This window comes from Sceloporus occidentalis, unplaced genomic scaffold (genome assembly GCF_023333645.1).
Source record: "Sceloporus occidentalis isolate IW3139 unplaced genomic scaffold, rSceOcc1.0.p SCAF_17, whole genome shotgun sequence".
Lineage (NCBI taxonomy): Eukaryota > Metazoa > Chordata > Lepidosauria > Squamata > Phrynosomatidae > Sceloporus > Sceloporus occidentalis.
Window position 1 is genome coordinate 9,773,244 of NW_028316997.1, and position 26,890 is coordinate 9,800,133.

Consider the following 26,890-nt stretch of genomic DNA (forward strand, 5'->3'; position numbering starts at 1 on the left):
AGTCTTTTATTTAGCTTTGTAACATTACAAATTCTAAACAACCGCAATACTGTAACAAACAACCAAACTTACAAAAACCTCTTAGCCCACACCCAGAGCACAAAACTTTAAATAGAATATAGCCAACAAGCTTGTCCCCCCTTTTTAAAGCAACCACCACCCCAAAAAAAGCAACAACAAATATATCAATAATTTAATGATAATTATAATAGTTTAACAAATATTTACTTTTTTTTTTTACAAATATGAACTACATCAAAAGGACACAAAGCTAGGCGTGTAGGCAGGCGTCTATTCAGCAACTTCTCTATGTTGCTACCCTGCTCTCCTGTTTTGACCAGACCTCTAGGTTAGTGCAGACAGCTTACACATAAAAAAGAGGAATAAAAAAAAATATGTTGAGGTTATCACTAAGCAAACTCCCAAAACTGCCCATTAACTAACCAACACACACAATTACCTCTCTTACTGTCAAGGAACACTCCCTCTTGGATGTGGTCTCTAGTAACGTGGAGTCACATAGCCCAATGTCACAATGATTACTTGCCTCCCGACCCTCTTTTTTTTTTCAAGAAAATAGAATTTTAATTCCTTTACTTAGGACTTATCTAGTTATTCCAGGGTTGCCCTGTAAAGTATGCATAAGTGTAAACCCTAGGCCTAGCACCTGATTCAGTCACCTACCCCAGGCAGCTCAGCACTTTTGAATTCTTAGAGTACTAAGTAAAACGCTTTACTTTTTTAAATTTAAAGAATGTTTTCTTAAATATGTTCATTGGATGAATGGTTATGTGTAACGCCTGCGAGAGGTGGTCTTATGGTCGAGCTGGCTTGTATTATACCTTTTGGTATGCGCACAAATCACATTGGATTCCTCTACTATGTTTTTCGGATGGCAGGTAGAGGATAAATACTTATAAAGCCACTATAACTATAGACCAATTGTCGGCATATGGTCACCTTTATTTTTTCAGGAGAAGCTGTTTATCTCTCAACATTCACTTTGCTCATTGGCAAGTGAATGGTGTGTGGTCACACAAAGAAGAATAGTCAGATGGAGGCTGAAGCAAAAGAGATCAGATAGCAGATGTACAGAATCAGAATTCGAATAGCTTGGTCAGGAGCAGGCAGATGTCAGACCAAGTGATCAGATGTAAATTAGCCAAATCAGAATCCAGAACCTAAGCCAAGATTAAGGCTGGGTCAGAACCAAACAAAAATGCAGCTGCAACCCAAGATAAACACTCTCCAAATGTCCAGTACGGTATTAATCCACAAAGAGGTGCTTGCACAGTTGGGACAAAAAAGAAATATAATAGTATAGATTGCTTCAACAACATAAAAAAATATGGTATTATATGGTTTATGCACTCACAAATGGACTAAATGAAAACAGATTCTTCTCATATAAAATGAGACACAGTACCCTCACAGCCAAATTAAATTAATAAAATCTGAAACACTTGCAGGATATATTGATAATAATCTGATATGTGCAAATAAGCAAATGATCTTGAAGTGGCTGAAAACGTTATCTTGATCCAAAAAACCTCATAAAGTGTTTATTCAAATGTGCTTCTTGAAGTGCTTTGGTAAAGTGCTTTAGTTATCCAAGGTGCTTCCAAAAAAGTGCTATATACCAAATATAAAAATGCTAATAGAGTCCACATACAAATGTCTGTAGCTACATAGAACAATATACATCAATATAAATAAAGAATACATATAACAATAAAAAATGTATATATTGTGATAAAAAAAGTCCTACAATAATCCTCGATTGAGGGTCAGAGGCATAGATTTATCTATGATTTTGCCATTTTAACTCAGAGACTGGTCTACTATATATACATTACCCTGCCTGCCTTCTGCCTGTCCTACCGTGCCCTGTCTGTACTTTCCAGGGAGCCGACCTCCTCTAGGTGACCATTTACTCGGCGACCCATCCTTCCATTTATATCCGTGCATTGTTATTATTTGTTTTTATGTTTTTGTTCTGTTTTTCATTTCGACGTTTCTCCTACTCAGACCTCTGTGCTGCCTTATCTTGGGAGACTGTATTACTGAACCTGAATGCATTGTAACTTTTATTGTTGATTGTTATTTTTAGAGATATTTGCAGTACAATGTATAAGTACGCCTTACCCACGCGAACTGTCTTTTTCTTCTGTGTATCTTGCCTGAAGTACACTGTTTCGTTACAATGCCTGTTGTACCGTTCTTCGTGATCTTCAGTATATTTCTTTGAATAAAAGGAGATTTAAAAAAAAACAAAAAACATGCAAGCACAATTGAGATTAAAGCTTAGGTATCTAACTACTCATCAAAGTCACAAAGTCACTACATCTAGTTTGGCCCAAGAGGCTTCTGGCACCACTACTGTTGACTGGGCCTCCATTAACCATCAAATGGGGAGTGCCTATTTCATTTTGTCATGCATACTTCATCACTAACCCTGCAGCTAACAACATCCCCCTGATTTGGATATCTACCCCTATAAAGACCAGAAAGGCATGAGTTTTGGTGGACCAGCTCTGGGAAGTTATTATGTATGATTCAAATATGCGTGTCAGTGTAATAGTTGTGAACTCAACCATGAGCAATTAATAAATTACTTTCAGGAACAACAACATAACTAAAAGGACATGTCAGGTTACTATGTAGAGTTCCTTAGGCGGTGGGTGAGAGGTTAAGTGTCATTTCACAACTTGTAATTAAATTAAAGTACCCACAATCTTTTGTATATAAGCACTTATTGATATAGTTTAAAAATTAAGGATTTTTTTAACCTACATTGCTATGTTACAATCTTAGAAAAATGACATGATAGTGGAGTCTCAATAATAATAATAATTATAGGAAAAAATGTTTTTCTTTTATAACCCACAAATCATTGGAGAAAACTGAGTAGTCTATTTTGAAAGAAAAGTATGAGCATATGAGCATGCGATTATAAAGTATTCTGTGGTTGGCACTTTGGAAAGATACATCCTTTAATCTTGAAATTGTGAAACATGTTCATCTTTTGTAATACCCTTGTAAAAAATGTATTTACAAACATTATGCATAAAAATGCTCATAAAACTGAATACAGTTACATATTTATGGTTTGAGCTCAAAGTAATCCGAAAAACAAGGATAACCAAACATCCCAATGCAATGACGTCTATTTATAGAAGTTTATTTCCTCTTTTTAATATGCTATTATAAAAATGTTTCAGGACATAAAGGAAAAAAATATGAATATATTTTTATAAATTGTTGTTATAAATCCTAAAATATTAGACACAATCATGAAGCTTTGGCAAACACACATACTGTATATCAATAAACTGCATGTTTCAAAATGCATCTAAATGTCCATGCAAGGTGTACCTATTTCTATCACCAGTAGTGGTGAAACTCTGTTACCATTAATGGACTTTTTTGAACTTTGTATTTGTAGACGAATTAAAGTGAAATGATGCATATTAGCTCACTGATTTTACTGGGAATTAGTTAAGGTCAACATTAAGGAACTTCTGCAGGAAGAACAAAGGTATATAGATAAACAGGTGAGAATATACTCTAGAATTTGTTCCACTTTAATGATACACTCAGTCTTTCTCTTAGAAGGAATTGTTGTGGATTTTCCTTTATTATGTATAGTGGCTGGTGAGCTCACACATCACTCTTACCTTAAGAGTCTAGAGCTAGACCCTTAACTCAACACTGTGACAAGCTTCTTCCTTACACCTCCATGCCCATATTATTAAATACCTAATACCCAACTGCATGATTTATTGGCCTACCTGACCTGGGATGCCTTTGGTGTGTCAGGTGATTGCTAAGCCTCTGGGGCATTCAATTTGATAACTCTGTATGGAAAATGTAGTTAATTTGCAGGTTTTTATGTAATTTTGTTATGTTAAGATTTAAAAAGATAGTAACAAATCATAATAACTAAGCCTTATATGAAAATAGTTATATAATGTATCATTGCAGTCATGCCTATTGTTAAATATACATTTTTAAAACTTCCATGTTGCAATTCTGTTAATTCCTTCTACAGCCACCTTTTGTTAGTGTGCACATGGGTGCCATGAATGGGTGTGTATGGCTAGAAATGTTTATAAATTTGAATGTTTTTACTCAATGTTGTTACTTATCACCTGACCAAGGAATACTATATTGCTGCTGGAGCAGCAATCTACCAAATCTACAGAGTCACTGAAGTAGCATGACCAAAGTATTACACTGTTTTAATATGCATTGCCTCCCTGGAAATTCAAAGAAGCCCACCGGAGCACCAGCTGGAGAGGAAGAAACAGTAGGGCAGAGACAGTTTGCAAGCTGCAGACACAAAGTAGTTTTATTTTAAACATATATTGCAGCTAGGGATAGTTAATACTCCAGCTCCTATGACTCTCTGCTGGTCTGGTATGTTAAGCATTATGGGAAAGTGATTACAAATGGAGTGTCAAAGGTTAGTTTCTAAATCATTATAGATTGGCACTACCAATCCATAAAGGTTAGTTTCTAAATCATCATGGATTGGCACTGCAGCTGGTAGGAAATGCACATCTAATGATTTTCAACCATCCATTTAGTTATGTGGCAAATGTTACCATAACTGCTGAAAAACTACCAAGTGTCCTATTTTGGTTCCAAGCCTTTATGTCCATCTTTTTACTCCCCTCTACCTCAGAATGCTACACTACACAACACAACATTAACTTTTCTTAACTGCAACTGTGATGTTGAGCCAGCAATAGCAGGAATCGTAGCTGGTAACGGTAGATTGGGCTTGGAGGGTAGGGGGCTACAAAAAGTTTATAGTACAAACACTAACATCTGTTGATTGCATCTGCAATAATATTCAGCAGCCATTTTCCTGTCTAAACCTCATCAGAATTGTAGCAATAGACTGTGGTTGTGGTGGCCTACACTACACACTAGTTGCAGCTGTCATGATATACAGTCAACTATCACTGGCTGAACATCATTACATTATTTTTTTTATTTATACAGCAACAGCAGATTCATAAGCACTGTTACAACAGAGTCAGTAAAACAATGTTTAAATCAGACACTATAACAAACTGGTATAAAAGGAGAAGAGAGCCCTGCTTTTAGGTGCATACAAACTAGACTAGAGAATTTGTGGCTAATCTTTACCACCTGTACTATTGTAAACTTTAGTTCTCATGTTGTTCAGGTTAATGATGGTCTGGTAGCTACTACTACCATGGTCATAACATTTTCCTATTAATGGGTAACAAACATTTGCCTCCCACCCGGAAAACCCTCTTCTAAGCCAACAAAGGTAGCTAATGGGGATGAGGTAAGGAGGTATTGGAGTGGGAGAGGGGAAAGTTGGGGAGGATATTTTGCCTCCCCCCTGGAAAAAATTCTGGGGACGTCCATGTTTATATGGTTGTTTTTTTTTTTAATTGCATTTTAACAATTTAAGATACCATAACTAATCCACATATGGCAAAACTATACAAGTTTGCATATTACTCCAACTAATGTTTTTATGGTAATAATGAGTATACCATTTAAGTAATAAACACAGAATTAACAAAAATGACACAGGATAGTCTGGAAAGCAATTGCTACTGAGTCACAAAACATTTATAGGAAAACAATATTAAAAAAAGACGCATTATGAGAGATAGGTGTGGAGCTACTCTTTATGTCACAGATGACACAAAACAACTGAACCTATGACAATTACGCTACAAATTATACAGGGTGTGTGCTTCAGATGCGTGATATACAGATGTACGGAACAAGAAGGATATTTATAGGGTTGCCATGGAAGGTGAGGAATACAATTAAGGGAAAAAATTATGATAATAAAAGTAATTGCTGAATTCTCAAACTTATAGAGTTATGTAATAAAATAATGTACTTTAATGAAATAACAAAAATAATATACAGTGATTTAAAAAAGTATTTCTGATTTTTGCTTATTTGTCACATTTAAATAATTCAGATCATTCAACTATTTTTTTAGTTTTTTCAAGACAACATGAGTAAACACGAAATTGAGCTTTTAAATGATGATTTTATTTATTGAAGGTTAAGAGTTAAACCAAAACCTGTATCCACCAAGTAATTGCTAAACCTAAACCTAATAATTGTTCATGCCACCCTTGGCAGCAACTGCTGCAATCAAATGTTTGCAATAACTGGCCATCACTGTGGAGGAATTTTGGCACAACTGTTTTAATTCAGCCACATTGGAGGGTTTTTCGAACATTAAGTGCTTGCCATAGCATCTCAATCAGATTCATGTCAGGACTTTGACTAGGCCACTCCAAAACCTTCATTTTGTTTCTTATAAGCCATTCAGAGGACAGAGTACTTGCTTGTGTGCTTTGGATCATTGTCCTGCTGCACAACCCAACTGTGATTGAACTTTCGATCACAAACATGGCCGGACAGTAACTCGGGAAAGCTGCTGCAGACGATAACACTACCACCAGGGGAGGGCTGGCAGCCTAAGGCCTGGGGGGCAAGTCTAGTCAAGTGGCCCATTGCGCCACCAAAGCGGCTGTGAAAGCGACATTGAAAGCGGCCGTCGTGCGGAAGTCACTCCACCGGCGCCTAATGAAATTAAAGCGGCCGGCGTGCACGCACCGCGCCACCCAATTGCCGTGCCTCAGCTCTTTAAGACGTGGGACGAAGAGCTGAGGAATGGCCATTGGGCCTGACCTCCGCACGACGCAAGGGTGTACCTAGAGTATTTGGCACCTGTGGCAGATCCTGTATGTGGCACCCCCACCCACACACACGCACACACATACACACTTTCAAACTGAATAGTTTCTATGGTTAGGCAAACATTGACAGGGGTACAGCAAATTTTTTATCATTATATACTGAGGCACACATTGACGGTGGTACAGCATAACTGTTATCATTATATACTTAGGGATTACGCTGTACCACCGTCAATGTGTGCCTATACTTTGAGCCAGACACTGACAATTCTGCAGTACAACCCCTATCACTATTTACTAAGCCAAACATTGATGTGGTGTAGGCCTAACACTTCAGTGACTGGCTTAGTACATAGTAGGGATGCACTGAAATGAAGATTCTGGACCGAAACTGAAAATTCTGCATTCATTTGGACAAAAACGAAAAAAATAAATAAAATTTAAATACTTTATTAAAAGTAACACACCAAAATTAGACAAAAACAAATCAATAACAATATTAATATATATATATATATACCTATATATATATATATATATATGCATATATATATAATTAACAGCAATCACAATCATATCATGCCCAGGTTCTAGCATGTACTGGCTGACTTAGCATGATAGGCGTGTGATTGCTGTTTGCAATCATATATATATATTAATACTGTTATTGAATCTTTATGTCCATTTTTGGTATGTAATTTACTTTTAATAAAAGCGTTGTTAACACACCACAGTCAAAAAAATTGATAACAGCAATCACACTCCTATCATGCCTAGACAGCCTCCCTATGCCATGCTATCCCCCCACACTTCCATGCAATCTCAAACCCTCATTCACAAACATTCATCATAAACTATAGCATAACACCCATCACTCTCACACACTTACTAATATTTTCCTACCTTTCCTCTGGCACTGTCACTTTTCCTCCCCCTCTTCATTCTTCCTCTTCTTCTTCCTCTTCTGTGTCCCGTCCTTCCGGTGCAGAGAGCGCGGAAGACGGTGGGCGTGGCTTCAGTGTTGTGCGCCGGGATTTGACATCAAGTCCCGACGCACAGCCACAGTTGCCGTGTGCATCGTTTTTGGAGGCGAGCCGGCACCCCTCAGTGAGCGGCACTCCAGGCGGACTGCCCCCCGCCAGGTACGCTATCGGCACGGCGGACAGTCCCGGTGGCAGCCGCTTAGTTTTTAACTTTGCGGGTGCCATGAATGTTCGTCTGCCGACCCCACTCGGCTCCATTGTCGGGCTGGCCCTGGTTTGACTGTTGGTATGATTTTCTTATTGTAGAATGCTGTGTTCCCTTTATGCCAGATGCAACAGGATCCATGTTTTCAAAAAAAGTTTCACAGAATATTGTGGAATTGTAAACACTGAACATAGCTGAGGCAAGCAAGGCCTGCAGCTCTTTACATATTAGACTGGGTTCTTTTGTAACCTCATGGATGAGTTGTTAATGAGCTCTTGGAAGGAGTTTTGGTAGACCGGCTACTCCTGGGAAGGTTCACCACTGTTCCAAGTTTTCTCCTTTTGTAGCTAATGACTCCCACCATGGTTCACTGTAGTCCTAGAGCCTTAGACATGACTTTTCAACTGATATATTTTAATGATTTTGTTTCTCATCTGTTCTTGAATTTCTTCAGTTGCTTAGCAACAGATTAAAAATAAGAGACGGGCAAGAGAACGTTGTATAAAGTGCTGCGATTTTTCTCTAGGGTGAACTGCAAGTGGACTGTAGTTTGTCTTACTACCCTTGGGCAGCTTGTCTGCTTACCAACTTAATCAAATGCAATTGTCTTAAACACATCTTCCCCCTGCCCTGCTCACAATTGACTCCCCAGGCTCTAGGCTGAGCCTGCTCTTTATGGCCCTTAATAGGCCACATGTGGCCCCACTCAATTTACCAGATACCTGAGTCACAGTCCTTGGAAAATATGGACTAAACTTTTCAGTACCTAGACACCCTGTTAATGGAGCCCACCCTGCTCTTCCGGATACTCCACCCCAGGGTGTTTTAATTTTTAGTAAATTACATTTTTTTTTACTTCTGGAATACTGTCTTTCACTATCTGTACCTAACAATCATTGTGTAAGGTAGAGAGGGTAACAGAGACAAAGTAAACGTTTCAAAAGACTGACTTTGTCATGTGAGCGTCAGTGGTCTCTGTGATTGGTAAATCACAGCGATCAGCTGCCCCCACAATCACCAATTGGGTCCAGGAACTCCACCTCAATTGCAAAGCAGTGTCCTGGACTAAAGAAACTATGAGAGGCATTGAGGACAAATACATTCATCATAAGGATGCAAAGGGCTTAATGTTAGATCATCAAATTCCTCTATCTTGGCTCTTTCTTCTACAATCCATCCAAAATGCAGCTAGGTTTATAATCCTTACACAATACTCTTCTTCTGCTTCCCCACTCTGGAAACCACTCCACTGGCTCCATATTATATTACATTTAATTTAAAATCTAGGTACTAACATATAAAGCCTTCCTTAATACTGCTCCCCCATACATTTCTGCCCTCATAACAAAATACTCCTCTATTCGATCTTTACCTTCTTCCCGTGGGCTAAGGCTTTCTTCCTTTTCCCACTTTTAAGACTTCACTCGTGCTGTCCTGTAACTCTGCAACTTACTTCCACCTAACCTTTAGCTTTTACCCTTCTGGATATTATAGAAAAGTGTCAAAACCCACTTATTCAGAGAAGTGTACAATCTTTGCAGCTAGAACTTATCCGTCTCTAATACAACCTCCACATCCATCTACAGTTATATCTCCCTGCCTTCTCCATAGCTTATATTTCTCTATACCAATATGCTTGCTAGAGTGTAAGCCATTACCTAATAATAATAATGATAATAATATAGTACCAGTACAGAAACATGAGTAAACTTAGATTAGTTATTCTGTTTAAACACAGTGTTATGCTGCAACTGTGATTTTATCCTTTTTGCCAAACATAAATGTGGTTTTTAAAAGGGACCTATCTGGCTCCAGCTACTCTGAGCCCCTTCCTTGTGGTATGTGGGTAGGAGGTCCCGCTGATATTGGTGGGCATTCCTGACGTCGTTGTTGGTGACACACCATTTTTGGAGGGGAAGTAGGGGGAGTGGGGCGTGCCACAGCTCCCGTGACCCAGATTTTTTCCCCGCAGTGACCAGACGAACAACATCCTTAATTCCTTATTGATCAGAGGATCTCCCTAGCAAAAGAGGAACAACGGGGCAGCTACTTAGGACAGTGCCTTAAACTTGGGACTGTCACACAAAAACAAGGGCTGTTGGGATGGTTGTACGCTGCAGTTTTGTGGTGTGTATGAGCACGTTCTAAGACTTCATACAACACACACATACTGCAAGGCAGGGGCATACTTACACGTCTTAGGCAAGTGACCTCATCACCCACTGACATCTCTTTATGCTACTGGGTTAGGTAATTTAGCGCTACTTTATTGGGGAATATACGTATAAGCATTTTCCGCAAATTAAGCATAGATTATTGTCGTAGACATTCGTAAATCATGGACGGAAAACAAACTAATCATGTTCACTACTTCCCCAACTTGAACACAGCGCATCATGTGACTCACTCAGGATGATGCCTGTCATGTGACAAGAATCGCGTGCCTCCCTTCGCCTCCCGACTCTCCATTACCGAGCCAGTGGAGCGGGTGTATGACGTCACGCGTGTCATATGACCAGCCCTCAGCCACAGCGTTTTGCAGCCGTTGGGTTCCGGGAGTTGCAGTGGCCGTGATTACTTGGGTAGAGGCTTTCGCATTCTCCGCATCTCCCTTCTTGTCCCGGCGGCACCATGCTGGCCCTCATTAACAAGCTGCTCGATTGGTTCAAGTCATTGTTTTGGAAGGAGGAGATGGAGCTCACGCTTGTTGGGCTGCAGTATTCCGGGAAGACAACCTTCGTTAACGTCATAGCGGTAAAAAAAAAACAAACAATGCTCGAGCTTTCACATCAGGGGCCTTCCATCTCTTGAGATCCTCCAGTCACATAAACACCCCATGTCCCTTTACCTGTCGTGTACATATACCTGAGCCTGGCCCTTTCCCTAATCGCTCTGTTGCCTCAGACTCCCCCTGTCCTCTCTCCATGTATCTTTCCCCCGGTTATGCCTACACCCCCAGCCTGTACACCCCCAGCCTGTACACCCCCAGCCTGTACACCCCCAGCCTGTACACCCCCAGCCTGTACACCCCCAACATGACGTGCCCTGCCTTCTTTGCACACTACTGCTGCTTCCCCAGGCTCCAGTTCCTGTATGCAATTCTTGTACTCTCTCAATGTTTATTCTGGATGTTGCAATGCATTTTAGTTGCCTTTTGAGAATGAAGAACATTTTTTTTTCTCCCCACTGCCTCTGGTTATATTTTGTCTTTAGTTTAAGGTTTTTTTTGTTGTTGTTGTATGCAGTATTTTTGCAATGGTTTCTGTTGGTTATATTTATAAAGCCATGTGGTATAATCATGCACGGCACGCAATATTTGGTTTGTAAAACTAGGTTGCTACGTTTTTAGCCGTGCTTATTGCGTAAAAAAACTTGATAGCATTTCCTGTTATTGTTTACTTCTACAGCACTTTTTGACACACAGTATTTTATTTGTTGTTGAAAAATATCTACTTTTTGTTTACATTAAAACACTTTTCATTTTCAGTCTGGGCAGTTTACAGAAGATATGATTCCCACTGTTGGTTTCAATATGCGCAAAGTAACAAAAGGGAATGTTACTATCAAGGTAAGGGTGCCTCCTCTACTCCCAATCATTCTTGCTGTTTGTTTTGGTCAGAAAATCAGATACTTTTATAGGTGTATTCCGTGGTTCTTTAACCCCTTCGTGACAAAGGCTGATTTTACTTTTTGTACCCTTCGTGACAATGGCCGTTTTAACATTTCTGCGCTGCTCGTGTTTAGTTGTAATTTTCTTCTTTCCCGTTTACTGAACCCACACACATTAGATATTGTTTTTTTCAGGACAAGAAGGGCTTTCTTTAGATGACATTGTTTTGATTGTATCATATTATTTACTATTAAAAAAAGTATAAAATATGGTGAAAAATTTAGAAAAAAATGACTGTTTCTAACTTTTAGTTGAAAAATCTTTTACTCATCTATGAAAGGTAATGAAAAAACCTGCTAAATAGATTCTACTATTTGTCCTGAGTTTAGAAATACCCAATGTTTTTATGTTTTTTTGCTTTTTTCTACACATTATGGCAGGGCTCGACAAATCCCAGGCGCCAGGTCGCCATGGCGACTCAGAATTTTGTCCTGGTGCCTAGGAGTTTGTCAGCCTTTTACATCCAAAAAAAAATGCCCCTGCGTCACCACGGGGGGCGCTGCTGCTGCTGTCTGCCCAGGAGTCTGGGCAGACAGCACAGCCACTCAGAGCCCGCCCCCGAGCCTGAGATCACTCCCACGGAGTGATCCTGTAGGCTGAAACCACGATTGCAGGAAAACCTGCAATAGCGTTTTCAGCTGTCACAGGCAGCTTCAGGAAAGGGGGTTCAGTGTTGATTGGGTCCCCACACAAGTGTGGGGACCCGACACAACATCCCCCTGCTGCCTGATCGCTCCATGAGAGCGACAGGGCAGCGTTAACCCCTTCAATGCCGCGGCATTTAGGGGTTAATTCCCATTTTGTAAGGGGCTCTGCTGCTGGTGGTCTGCCTGGAAGCCCAGGCAGACCAGCAACAGCAAAAACCAGCCCCCACAAGCATGGAATTTTGAGATATATATATATATATATATATATATATATATATATATATATATATATATATAAAAAACCAGCACTGACCTAAAAGTCCAGGGTGCTTCCAGGTCAAATGCTGTGAGTTTAGTAAGTGGGCTGATGATGATCAGATCACTCCTAACCAACAATTAGTGTAAAAAAATTCCTGGCTCCTAACTTTTTAAGCTGGCGCCAAGATTTACAACAAATTTGTCAAGCCCTGCATTATGGGGCAAAAAGTACAGGTAGCGCTTTGCTATTTCAAAGCCTTTTTTTCCAAATCTGGTAATTCTTCCCCCCATGTGCCATTTCGGGTATCTTTGAAGCCGGCCAATGCAATTTACCCCATCAAGTCATATATTTTTGAAAACTAGACAGCCCAGGGTATTCCAAGTGCTAGTATTTTAACCCTTTCCAAGCACTAATTCTACCATCAGCCTTTGTCAAACTTTATGGTAGTCATTTTTTTTGCATTTGTTTTTTCACACACTTTACTTTAGGTATGAATAAACAGGTTCTGGTATATGTCACTATCATAAAACACCCCAATATGTGTTCAGCAACATCTCCTGAGCGCAGTGATACCCCCACATGAATGATTTTGCCTGGCTGTTTGGGGGCAAAAGGGCCACATTTGGAGCGTGCACATTTTTCAATGTGGAACTTTGGCATTTGGGGATCCACTGCCCATGCCCTATTTGGTACATCTTTGAGCCAGGCCATTTCAGTGTGCCCAATAAAGCCATATATTTTTGAAAACTAGACACCCCAGGGTATTTTAAATGCTGGTATTTTAACTCTTTGCATGCACACATTTTACCACCAGCATTTTTTCAAAGTTTGCAGTAGTGTTTTTGTGTGTGTATTTTTCCCACACACACCTACTTTATGTATGAATTTACAGCTCCTGGTATATGCCGCTGTCACACGACACCCCAATATGTGTTCAGCAACATCTCCTGAGTACAGTGATACCCCACATGCATGGGTTTGTCATTTTTGGGGGGAACTAAAAGGCCACATTTGGTACGTGTGCATTTTTGTAATTGGAAATTAGATGTGTGGCCATCCTCCCCCCCCCCCCCCCGTGTTATTTGGGACATTGTTGAATCCGGCCAATTCAATTTACCCCATCAAATCATACATTTTTTAAAAGTAGACACCCCATGGGCATTTAATATGCCAGTATTTTAACTCTTTCCATGCGAGAATTGTTTTAAGCTAATGTGCTAATTTTAGGACTTGCTCACAAAAATATATTTTTTATATATATATTTTAAATTTTTTTTTGCCTTTTTTAAAACATTTTGAAGATTTTTTTTCAACTTGAAGGTTCCCCTGATAGTGACATCAGAGGGAAATTATTTTTACATTTTACTGGTTTTTTACTATTTTTTTTCTAATGATTATTAATTTTATTTTATATTTAATTTATTTTTTTCTAATCACACTGTGATTAGAAAGCTGAGCTCCATTGACTTGCATGGTTGAATGCAGTACCTGTATTCAACCTGCAAGTGGAGCCAGAGTTCTCTAGAGGGTCAGGAGACCGTCTAGCGAACTTTTTCGTCTTTATTTTTTTTTTTCCCGGGTCGCCGCCATCTTGCTGATGGCGAAGATCACCGGCAGAAGATCACCCGAGCGGTCACAGTCCATCAAGAGGTAAGTGTTTGGTGTCGCTGGATGCCTCCTGATCGAGGCATTCCAGCAACACCATTTAAGTTTAGGAGGTGATCGTAGGTCGCCTCCTAAACGCTTTTAAAACGGGCGTCCGCCGCCATACATTGTATGGCGGATGTTGACGCCCCGGGGAGGGGCCAGACATGGCCCCTGATTCCGATCATGGCGTTGCTGAATGCCTCAAGGTCGAGGCATTACAGCAACGCCGTTTGGGTAAAAAAATCGATCCGTTTTTTTTTGGTTTTTTTTACCCGTTTTAACATTTGTCGTTAACGACATGATTTTACGTGACGTGCCCGGACCGGCAATTGTCATCAAGGGTTTAAGAAAGAGATTCCATTAGCTTGTGTTTTGTCAAACATAACTGCTGTCTCTTAAACTTTACATGCCCATTTGGTGGATGGGTCCAGCACCAAAACCAGTGGCATACAGTCTATGGCAGCGTTTGCCTGACTATTTTACATTGCTTTAGTAAGTAATTCTTGTTAAACACTATTAACATGTTAAGCAGGTTCTGAAGTTTATTTGCGGGTGAAGCTCTGCTATATGGGGATAGATGTGTGTCGGACAGCGTGTGATGCTGACCTTGGTCTACTATAGTGATAGTTCTATACATAGGCAAGCAATATAATACATATTGTAACCTTATTGAAATATATAAGCACTTAATATAACTTTAAGTTTGCTACATTCTACAATCTAATTATATCTCATAACAATTGGATAACTGAAAATAGTATGTTCTTGGTAGATATGAAAATATTTGGAAATTCATTGCCATATTCAGCTGATTAGGAGTTCCAATTTTCTTTTGCTCTCTGCCTTGTTTGTACAGCCGCCTCCTTTTTAGTGACGAAAGGGGAATTGCGAATGGCAACTTGGCGTAAAAATTACGTCTTGTTTATTCCGTGAATCCTCCTTTCTGGGGCAGTGATATTTGGGTGACATGTTTGTTTCACACTTTCATGAATAACACTACTGATGCTTTAGGTAAAAAAGCCACTTTTAACCTCCCCGGTAGTAAAGATATGTTGTTACTCACATGTCAGTTCTACCATATTATGTATCTGAATTAGAACATATTCCTTTTCATTTAAAATATGCTTCTGAATATAAAATTGGTACAATTCAAGTAACACAGCCAGCAGTTGGCATTAATACCATGCTAAATTGAGTCCAAGGTTTATTGTGATTTAGTTTGAATTCACAGCATTCATAATTGTGTATCATTTAAAATCAGATCGTCTTTAAGTCAGCAGGGCTTTGTGCAAAAGTGTTATCTTCACAATACACACTTAAGAAGGAGGGTGGTGGTACAAAGGGTGATCTTTAATAGGCAATAGTAAACCCCGGCAACTAAAAACACTAAAACGTAACATTTACACAATCAATACATAAGGTGAATATCACTGTGTTTGCACACACTAAAAATAGGATCAAAGGTGGATATTACTTTCCTTGTCTAGGATCAATCCATTAAATATAAGCAGTGTGGATCCATGTTCTTTTTGAGTCTACAATTACCTCAGGAAAAACTGGAAAAACAGATTTACACAACATGTATAATTTGATATGTTTATGTATGTTTCCTTAGTAGTTATACACTCAACACCTTTTAGTTTAACCTAATACCTTTTTCTTGGAAAACACCCTTAATCAACAGGTCGTACTGACATGCTTATCAACTCGATCATTTCCTATATTTGTACCAGACATCCTAAGAATATGGCTGATCTTAAGCAGTTCTGTAAGGAGCAATGGTCTAAAATTCCTACCGAACGTTGTGTAGGTCTGCAGCTACCAGAAGTGCTTGTTTGAGGCTATTGCTGCCAGGGGAGGTTCAAGCGGTTCCAAATCCAAGGGTTCACTCCCAGCACTATGGATGTTTAATGAGTATTTTGAGACAAATTTTATACAAAATATTTATAGCCTTCTAATAAATATGTAAATGTTAGTGTTATGGACCCATTGTATGGTACTGCATAGATCAGTATTTCTTTTGCACTGAAAGGGGTCTTTTTATTCTTTGAATCTACAAACTGTTTATTAGATGACAAGTAGCTGGAGAGTAAACATGCTGTCACAGGCAAGGGCTATGGGCCTGACTGAGACAGTGGGAGTAAAAGGATTACATAGTTATATAGGCTGAAAAAAGACATGCGTCCATCAAGTTCAGCCCTCCCTATATCTGTTAATTTGTTGCTATTGATCCAAAAGAAGGCGAAAAGCCCCGGTTTGGCTCTTTCCAATTTTGCACTAACCAGGGAAAAAATTCCTTCTTGACACCAAAATGGCAGTCAGATTTCTCCTTGGATCAATAGCTGTTTCCCCATAATTAAAGATTGTTTTTCCAAGTGTCCATCCAGTTGCTGTTTAAACGTCTGTTCAGACTCTGATAAAACTACTGTATTTTCCGGCGTATAGGACGACTGTGCGTATAAGACGACCCCCAACTTTTCCAGTTAAAATACAGAGTTTGGGCTATACTCGCCGTATAAGACTACCCCTCTACCCAGTATACAACAACCAGCCAATCACTGCAAACGATGTAACTTACTGGTGATTGGCTGGTTGTTGTATACAAAGCCTGCTTGGATTGGGTGGGTCAGCTCTCCCTAACATATGTCTGTCCACACACACATGTATAGACATACTGCCCTCACACACCCCTTCCTTTACACACATATACACGTACACACCAGCTTACAAACACACATATACACTAGGCCTGCAACTAACGATTATTTTAATAATCGATTAGTTGGCCGATTTTGTCGATTAATCGGATAAAAAAATACATTATTTTAAATTGAAGAAAAATTGCAATAAAAAACGTACAATTTACACTTTCATCTCTTTATCACAATGGCCTCTCTCTATTCGCCTTCTTATTTTACTGACATAATAATAAAAGCTACAAGAACCCAAACACAGTGTTTCTCAAACTAGGTTTTAATACAAAGTTATTAGTAAATATTAATTCATATGTTAACTATTTTTCATATTTAATAAAAACTGAGAAAAAAGCCTTGTTTACATTTTTTTTAATTTACCAAACTGCCCCCAGTTATGCACATCTGACCCCCAGCTTGCCACTCTGCCCCCATATATATGCCTTATACCTCTTATATGCCAGATTCCGCTGTGCCCCTGATATGCCTTATACTCCTTATATGCCAGTGATATGCAACTGAGCCCTCTGATATACCTTTTACCCCCAGATTTGTTTTATGCCCCCCTGATATGCCTAATATCGATATGGCTTATACCCCCTATATGCCCTGAAATTCATAATACCCCCCCATACACCACTATAACTCACCCATACACCACTCTGGCTCCTCCCCCCCTCTCATACATGACTGGCTCCTCCCATATACCACTCTGCCTCCTCCCCCCTCCCATATACCACTCTGCCTCCTCCCCCCTCCCATACTCCACTCTGCCTCCTGTGAACCTCCGTTGCTGACAAGACACCAGGGAGCCGGGTAGAGAGGCAGAGTGCCGTATGGGAGGGGGAGGAGCCAGAGTGGTGTATGGGAGGGTGGCTCCCATACACCCCTCTGACTCCTCCCCCTCCCACACACCGCTCTGCCTTTCTACCCGGCTCCGTTACTGAAGGCACTTTCCCTGCAGCTTCATAGAAGCCTCAGCGTAAGTGAAGGTGAGTAACGGAGTCTGTGCGATGCAGACCCCCACCGGCTGACAGAGAGGATGATCCTCTGTCAGCCGGTGGGGGTCTGCATCGCACAGACAGACTCCGTTACTGCCCTTCACTTACACTGAGGCTTCTATGAAGCTGCAGGGAAAGTGCCTGTCAGTAATGGAGCCGGGTAGAGAGGCAGAGTGCTGTATGGGAGGGGGGAGGAGGCAGATGGGAGGGGGAGAGAGACGGAAGTGAGAGACCGGCCGACAGTGAGGAGAATCCAGGTCCCCTGCAGCGTTGCGGGGATCTGGATTCTAGTGTTATAATCCGATCTCTGTTTGAGGTCGGATTATATAAGGAGAAGAGTTTTTCAGAGCATTTGCTCTGAAAAAAACCTCTTTTTTTAATCGATAAAAATCTATTCGATTAATCGATAATGAAAATCGTTAACGATTTTCATTATCGATTTTATCGATTAGTTGTTTCAGCCCTAATATACATATATATACACACACACACACACACATATATATACGATGTAAAAAAATAGAGTATTGCAGAGTATGCAGTGATACCTTTTTTATTGGACTAACATAATATTAAAAAGACAAGCTTTCGAGAGTTATCCTCCCTTCATCAGGTCTGACGCAATACTAATCAACATGATAGAGGTTACAACTTAAAACAAGTGATGGTATAAGAGAAGGGTGGGGGGGGTTGAGTGGGGTGTCGTAAATAATAGGTCTGGAGGTGAGAAATGTAGAGAGATAACCCAGAGACAGAACAAATAAACCAATAGCCACAGTAAAACATCAAAGATAACAGCAATTAGACACAAATTGGATGTTTAGATGAAGTTCATATGAAGTTCTGGTAGTGTGTAAGGAAACCAGAATCCACTTTAAGTCCCTCTTTTTTATGGTGTTAAAATGTGTAATCATTTTCATCTCAAATGTTTTTCTTTCCTGAGAGTCTCTGAAATTTCCTTTGAGTACTTTAATTTTTAGGTTTTGGATGGAGTGATTGTTCTGTGTGAAATGATGTCCTACCGGGGTGCATAGTTTTCTTCCTCATGGTTTTTGATGGAGCTTCGGTGCAGGTTCATTCTAAGGTACAACTTAAGCCCCGTTTCCCCAATGTAGCACCCTTTGTCACATGCAGAACATTGTATCATGTACACCACGTTTGCCGATGTACATGAGTAAGAATCTTTGATGTATGTTTTGTTGTTGTGACTGGCTGTGTTGCTGTCACATATATGTTGGCAAAGTTTGCAGCGGGATTTGTTGCATGGTACAGTGACATTCTGTGTATGCTCCTGTTCTGGGAAGATTTTCATGGGTTAAAAAGTCATCTTATACGCCGGAAAATGCGGTACCTCTGCAGGCACATCCTTATTGTCCTTACTGTAAAAAAAAACAAAAACCCCTTTCCTCTGGTTTAGACTAAATCTCCTTTCTTCCAGTCTGAATGCATGACCACGTGTCCTATGCATAGTCCTGTTAATGAACGGATTTCCACACAATGGTTTGTATTGGCCCCGAATATATTTATATAATGTTATCATATCCCCTCTGAGGCGCTGTTTTTCTAAACTACACAGATTTAAATTTGTTAACCTTTCTTCATAACTATAGTGCTCCATTCCTTTTATTAATTTTGTAGCTCGCCTCTGCACCCTTTCTAGTGCTATGATATCCTTCTTTAGAATAGGTGCCCAAAATTGCATAGCATATTCAAGGTGCGGCCTTACCATTGATTTATACAGAGGCAAAATTATATTTTTATCCTGCAAATTGATGCCCCTTTTCATACATGACAATACCTTACTGGCCTTAGCAACTGTTGACTGACATTGCACATTGTTGCCTAGTTTGTTGTCTATAACAATTCCCAAGTCCTTCTCATTTGTCGTTACCCCTAATTCACTACCGTTTAGGGTGTAGTTTGCTTGTGCATTCCCTACCCCGAAGTGCATAACTTTACATTTATCTACATTGAATTTCATCTGCCATTTGTGTGCCCAGTCCCCCAGTCTATCTAGATAACTCTGCAGCACAGTAATGGTTAATACAGGTTCCTAGTTGCCTGTTACCATTCCCTGCAACCATCGAATTAACACCTGAACTATCCAGTATTATCGCCTCAGCACTACCATTCACTGCCACCACCAAGACTTTATATCCAGGCATCTTGGGTTACCTTTAATAATTAGACATGCATAATAAACTCATTTGTAACGTGTTTTACTTCAGCTTTCTTCAGAGTAGTAATGTCATATTAGAGAACAAAAGCCAGAGCAGATTCATTGAACGTTTAATGTGAAAAAGGGTTTCACAGTGCTGTGTACACAAATATCGGAATAAAAGTTACAACTTGGCAGAACAGTCCATAAAATGAGCGGGAGACAAGAAATCCCTAACTTACAGTTTCCATAATATGAGTCCTTCAGATGGTAAAGTTCTCTTTGAAGTGGGTAAAAAGATTTACATTTTTTTTTTTTGGTATTCTCCAAGATCCATGTCAAAGAGGCCAGATCCCCTGAGCGTTACCTGGAAGACCCAGAGTTTTGGCCTGGCAGGTTATAACCCACTCAGGACAGTCAGGGACGCTAGTGAAGGTGAAATAAGGCTTCCCAAAACAGGCAATTTATGGCAAACCATAATTTTTTCAATCACGCTTCTCATATTTTTGTGAATGTGTAGACATATAAATAACACAAATATGCTGTGTTTAACTGTTTTGCAAAGTAGCCATTCTCGCAAGACATGACAGCAACAGCTCCATGGGTATGTTGGGTATCCAACAAAAGAATAAAACCTCAGTCTACTAAATTTCATATTATGTTGCTGTACCCTGGATAACTCAGAGCAGATGTCCCAGTGTGCTGTATTCCAACCTTTGTTTCTGTGTATGCTCATTCTCTGACATGACCTATGCTTTCATGGATTTTCAGCTCAAGGCAAGTTGAGAAGCAATATCTTCAATGACTGTACCCCTCTTTGACAGATTTGCTTTAATTCTAAATAAGAAAAACACAGTGATAGTATGTATGTATTTGTTTTGGTTTTCCTGCATTTTATTTTTCAATAAAATTAAGTATATGTGATGTGATCCACAATTTACAACGGACCTTCATGTTTTAATGATTTCTATCATTCCGTACTATTTTAGTTACCTCCTTTTATTAAATCTGGTTTTCACAACTTTAGAAGGGGTAGAAGCATTGTTATGGTCAGGGCATTGAAAGTAATTTAATCATAATTAGGACACTCTGGCCATCATATGCACTTTAATTCACTGTATTTCCTGCAAACCCAAAGTTATTCATCAGAGCCCCCTCTGTGCAGCTGCACCAAGATCCCACATCCTTGACATGCAAGTGGAATACTATATATGTCCCTTTCCATAAACAAGTTATTAAAAAAAACAAAAAAATCACATGGATTGTTTATTTTAAAACACAATTTCTTCAGTAAACTAGTTCTAAACACAATACATGTGTTGCTTCTGGTGAACAGTAGTATTAAACTTTAATGTCTTTGAAATGGCTCTTTATATTTTCTTAATGAAATACCTATTCCTGTTGGCTAGTGCTCCTTAATTGTACCTTTTTTAGCTAAAACAACTCCTACCGAGCTACCAATAGAATCTAGGAAGCATGCTGATGTGTCTCAAAAATAAAATGTGGTACAAAACAAATGTATAGATCCGACATGAAAACCAAAATTTGCAACTGAATCCTGGAAATTAAAAACCAGAATAAATCCATGTAACATTTTGAAAATTGATGTAACTCTACAATAGTTATTGACTTAGTGTGCCTAGTGACATTTTATCAACTATGTTGGTGTGACGATATGGGACACTTTTTAGCTCATGAGCTTCCTCAAAAATGTGCGCGTGATTAGGAATTCTAGAAGGTAAGCTTGTATTACTCTGAACGATGCGGACTCAAGGAAGCGTGCAAAATGGCTACTGCTTATCGTAGGGCATATGCCTAGTAGCCTACAAATTAATATTTTTCAATATTTATTCTAGGTTTGGGACATCGGGGGTCAGCCAAGATTTCGTAGTATGTGGGAGCGCTATTGCAGAGGAGTTAACGCAGTTGTGTAAGTAACTTATGCAGTTCTATGCATTCAATTCGGATTATACCTAGAATATGGTAATTAACCCTTTTTTTTACTTTTCCCATGTGCACTACAGCCCTGTATTGTATATTAGACCAGCTGAATACCTGGCACATTAAAAGCATACGTTGTTTGACAGCTTTTAATGTATTTGGATTCTGTCCTAAATGTTAACATTTAAATTCTATATATGAAAATTATACAGATGGTTATCTTTCCTTTGTGTTTAGGTACATGGTAGATGCAGCAGACTTGGATAAAGTGGAAGCATCTAAATATGAATTACACAATTTGCTTGACAAGCCACAGTTGCATGGAATCCCAGTGAGTTTACGAACAGGTCTTATTTACAGAACTTTAGTTTCTATAAATATTATGCATTATTTAATACGTCTTATCTACTAGAGTATTATATTAACACCTTCATACCGTATGTCTGAGTTTTATTTGAAGTTAAACATTTCAACTGTTCAAAAATAAAACCAAGTTGTAGAAAATCTTTGGTTTTAGTTAAATGTGGTTGGAAGCATATCGAAAGTATCTTGAAAATAGTTGAAATAAAAATAAATTGTGTAGGTTGCATCTCCACAGCCCTTGCATAACAGAACACATTTTAAAAAGAATGAGGCTTATTTATGACACATCTCTTGTGCAAAAGCATTAAATGTGGGGCAGTCTGGAAGACTATTCATTTGCTTTCCATGGTGAATGCTACGCATTTAGCACTCTGCTGTAGGTTTTTTTTGTTTGTTTTTTATTCCATGACTCAATTCCTTGTTTTATTTTCTTGTTCGATGGGAATGAATTCTAGTATTTTCCATCTTAAGAAGTCGCGGAATATGCATAAAATTGGCAGAAAGATTGTCCAAATCAAACACATAATTCTAAATGTCTGTGGGTTTATCTCAAATATGTGGCAGTTGCATACATGTTAATTAAGTATTGTGATAGTTGCACAGTAGTACTTCCCCATAGGCAGTAAAAACTATTGCAGGCGCTAGTGTAATAATACCCACGTCATCTTAAATCTATGATTTCAAATCTCTTACTTTTCTTGCTGATCAGAATATTTTTGTCATGTTTTACAAATTACCTGTGTTGTTTCTCCTCCCTTTCTAGGTGTTAGTTCTTGGTAACAAGAGAGATCTTCCAAATGCTTTGGATGAAAAGCAACTTATAGAAAAGCTGTAAGTAACATAGTAAATAGAATTCTGCGTACCAATATTCCAGAATAATCCCGCTTTTCGTCGTTCTCTTTGGCAAACGTGCAGTTTGTATATGTATATATGTGTGTTTTAACCACAGCACCACAAAACAATAAAAAACTTACTTTCTCATGGTTTCATTCATTCGTATTCAATACGGCTGTACTTACCATGTTTTATCTTCTAGTATGGGGAGATTTCATGAATTTTCCATTGCCATTAAGTAGAAAATAGCTTTGCAATTATTGACTGCTGTCTTATAAATGAAGTTCTAAAAGTATCCTGTTTTCCCAATTAGTTTTTTCCATTATTGTTAATCTAGTATTTGTGTAAGAATGAGTCACAAGCAATGTTGCATCTAATTTTTCTTACTTGGCGTGCGCAGAAAATTCCTCTTGTGCAAAAATTTTCACAGAGCAAAAATTGTGCGCACAATATCCGTGCCGCATAAAGTTTAAAAAATTATTTTTTATTTTTTTTGGGGGGAAAAACTGTTGTGCGCACAATTTTTGGACGTGTGCGCTCACTAAAAAAGCTATGTGCTTAGAGGGAACACTGGTCACAAGCAAAGAAAAAAATATAGTTATAGCTCTGGATGTCTAAAAACATGATAATAAGGTTTTCCTAAATTTTGCGACTTTTTTTTTTTTTAATTTTTTTATTTAAGAATAACACCAAACTTGTGTGTTTGTTTTTCAGAAACCTTTCTGCAATTCAAGACCGAGAAATCTGTTGTTATTCAATCTCTTGTAAAGAGAAAGATAATATAGGTGAGATTTTGTGTATATTTCATGTTGAGGCATTATGTGGGCTTCTATGTTTTGTTTTGTTTTCACTGTTTACCTGTCACACAACTTTTTTGAGGGGAGAATGTGTTTTCAGGGGTGACCGATTTCTTTCACATATTACAGGACCCTGCTTAAAAAAAGTAGACACCAGGGAGTTAGATCCTGCCAAAGTAATAAGTATTCCTGGGATTAGGAATCGGTGTATGTAACGGTTATATATATTTTTTTTCGCCACATTTTACTGAGACTACCCTTACTAAAGTTACTAATGACCTACCCACTACTAAATCCAAGGGCCGCTGTGGACCACCCTCTTTTCCTTCAAACTCGTCGTGATCTTGGTCTCCGTGTCACTGCTCTCTCCTGATTCACACCCTCACGCCTTTGTGCCACACTTGACTGACCACTTGTTCAGCCCCCACATTTAGCCTGCCATCTTAAAAACATTACAATTCTTCCAAATGGGGCGCACATCCACATAGGGGAAAAAAGATTTTTGAAAAAAATATTGTGTGACTGTATGCAAATAAGGCTTAGCAATACTGCAAGTAAGTAGTGCACTCACATTTCCAAGGACATAAATGCGCTCATCATAAAATATTCTTTAATTCTTTGTGGCTAAAAAATATAAAAACACAGCAGCAATGGCACAGTATCACTTGGTCATGTGGATAAGGTAAAATATTGTATAGATCATTAAGTGTTGGAGGAACGCTTATTTGGGTGCTGCTGCCTAATTAGGGAAAGTATTACTTATTCATTTACACTAGTGGTGTGTGTTTTTATCTAAAAACATTGCCTGCATTTGTCCCTTTCTAACACAAGATGCCACCAAAGCTTTTGTTCATGCCCTTATTCTCTTCTGCCTTGACTATTGTAACCCTGTAATTGCTTTACTAATACCTCTCCCCTCTCAGTCTCTTCATTGACTGCCTGTGTGCTTAAGGAATCATTTTAGAATCCTGACTCTTATTTTCAAAGCCCTTCACTAGTCTCTGAATACACTCTTAACCGGTCTCTCCGCTCATCCAATGATCTCCTGTCTTCTCTGATTTCTAGCTATCATGCACACTTGCAAGACTTCTTATGGTCTGCCCCTATCAGTCTTTCCCCCTGCTTTCGGTCTTTCATGAAATCCCTCAAGACCCACTTCTTTAAGGACACCTACAACCTTACATGCTAATGCCCTTCCTCCCATGTTCCTTTAGCTCACATTTCGTAGTCTCTCTCTCCTGCAATGCTAGTGTGGCTGGTCTATCCCAACAAGTGCACTTTTACCTCTTGCCTAATACAACCTAGCTCCATCTAGATTATAAACTCATTTGAGCTGGGTGCTCCTCACCTGCTGTTTCTGTAAGTCAAATTATGTTCTATACTACTTATGTCCTGTCTACCCGTTGTACAGCGCTACAGAACATGATGGTGCTGTATGAAATATATATTGTATCAATTTCCCTTCCTAAAGTGTAAATAAAACTACATTGCTCTTTTATGAAGTGGCTAGGGTGTGGATTTTTTTTTTGCCAGCTGTTATCTATTTGTATGTTTGAGAATTTTCCTCCTACACATCAGCATTTTACTTTTTTTTTCAGATATTACATTGCAATGGCTTATTCAGCATTCAAAGTCAAGACATTATTGAGGAAACAGTCACACCTCTTTTCCTGGCTTCCTTTCCATTCTGTCCACTATATCTTGGCGGAAATGAACATCATTACCAGGATTCCTTCTTCATGTGGTGCAAGCTAGCAGGCTTAGAGTGTGGTTTGACCCTTTATCGTCTGCCTTTCTTGGCCACCTTGCACTTATACAAGATGACAGAATATATTGGATTACTTTTTCTTAAACTATGTTTGCATGTATAAGGTCAGCCATATACAATTAGCTAGTTTGTACAATTGGTGAACGAATTACAAGTTAAAACTGATAATTTTGTGTTCTCCAAGTACAAGAAAATATGTCTCCTCCTACAATTTCTACTGATGGATAAAACTTATGGCATGCAGTATTTTTTTTTTTTTTTTTTCCGCCATAGACAGAAAACATAGTTGGCAAACCCCCTTGGCATGATTAAAGCTTTCATCTTTCTTTTTTTTGTGTGTTTAAAACCTGGAATTGCATTATATCGAAACTATTAGTAGTATAATGCCATGCCAACTTGAATGTGTATGTATTTGCCTTTATTACTTTTAACAAATTCAATGTAAATATGATTAATCATCATGGTTGCCTTAAGTGTATTATGCATTAACATTTGTCTGCCAAAGGTATCTTAATGTAATGTAACAATTGGAATAATCTGTAAGCATTGTAAAATTTTGACAGGCTTCATTTCTCTCCACTTGGTCAAGTAAACGCTGATTCCTCATCTCCCATCAGTTTTATTTTTGTAGCCTAGGCAAAATAGTGTTCCCTCTGTAATTTGCATTTCTACACAATCCTTTGACTGTCTGCATATGTAATCATTTGTTTTATTTTCCTCCATTGGTGCTTCTGAATTTCAAATCTGAGAATGTATCTGCTAATACTGCTTTTTGTGTTTTCTTCAAGGGCCTTTCAGTTTCTCTGTCTGTGTGTGTCTCTCTCTGTCTCTCTCTTTCACGAAAGGATAGATGCATCTGATCTGAGTTTTTAGAGACTTTACATACTTTTGGGAAAGCATTCCTTTTTTTTTTTTTTTATTTGATGCGTACATTTTCAGGTCCATCAAATAATTCAATGAAATGAATTAATGGTACAAGTCCCTGAAGTCTACGTTCTGTTTTAGGATTGATTCCTAACCAGTGGTACACTCCTTCTATACCTGAAATCATGTTTTGTTTTTTCTTTTTTTGTGCTTTTTTGTGCTTTAACCACAACCCAAAGGCTCAATTCTAACCTTTCCTAGAAATTATGGAGCACTTTTTAAAGTACCACAGCACCTTCTACCACACAACATGTGTAGCTGAACTGTTTCCTTACAGTACATCTTAATTA

At 38.8% G+C, this 26,890-nt stretch overlaps 1 protein-coding gene across 1 annotated transcript; it reads left to right on the forward strand.

The window, feature by feature from the left end:
• Nucleotides 1–10,529: 10,529 nt before the first annotated feature.
• LOC149302827 (ADP-ribosylation factor-like protein 8B-A) lies at nucleotides 10,530–25,556 on the forward strand. Its single transcript, XM_089482148.1, has 7 exons — nucleotides 10,530–10,652; nucleotides 11,386–11,466; nucleotides 21,830–21,903; nucleotides 22,152–22,245; nucleotides 23,041–23,108; nucleotides 23,826–23,896; nucleotides 25,507–25,556. The coding sequence occupies exons 1-7, from the start codon at nucleotides 10,530–10,532 to the stop codon at nucleotides 25,554–25,556; spliced, it is 561 nt and encodes a 186-aa protein (XP_089338274.1).
• Nucleotides 25,557–26,890: the final 1,334 nt, after the last annotated feature.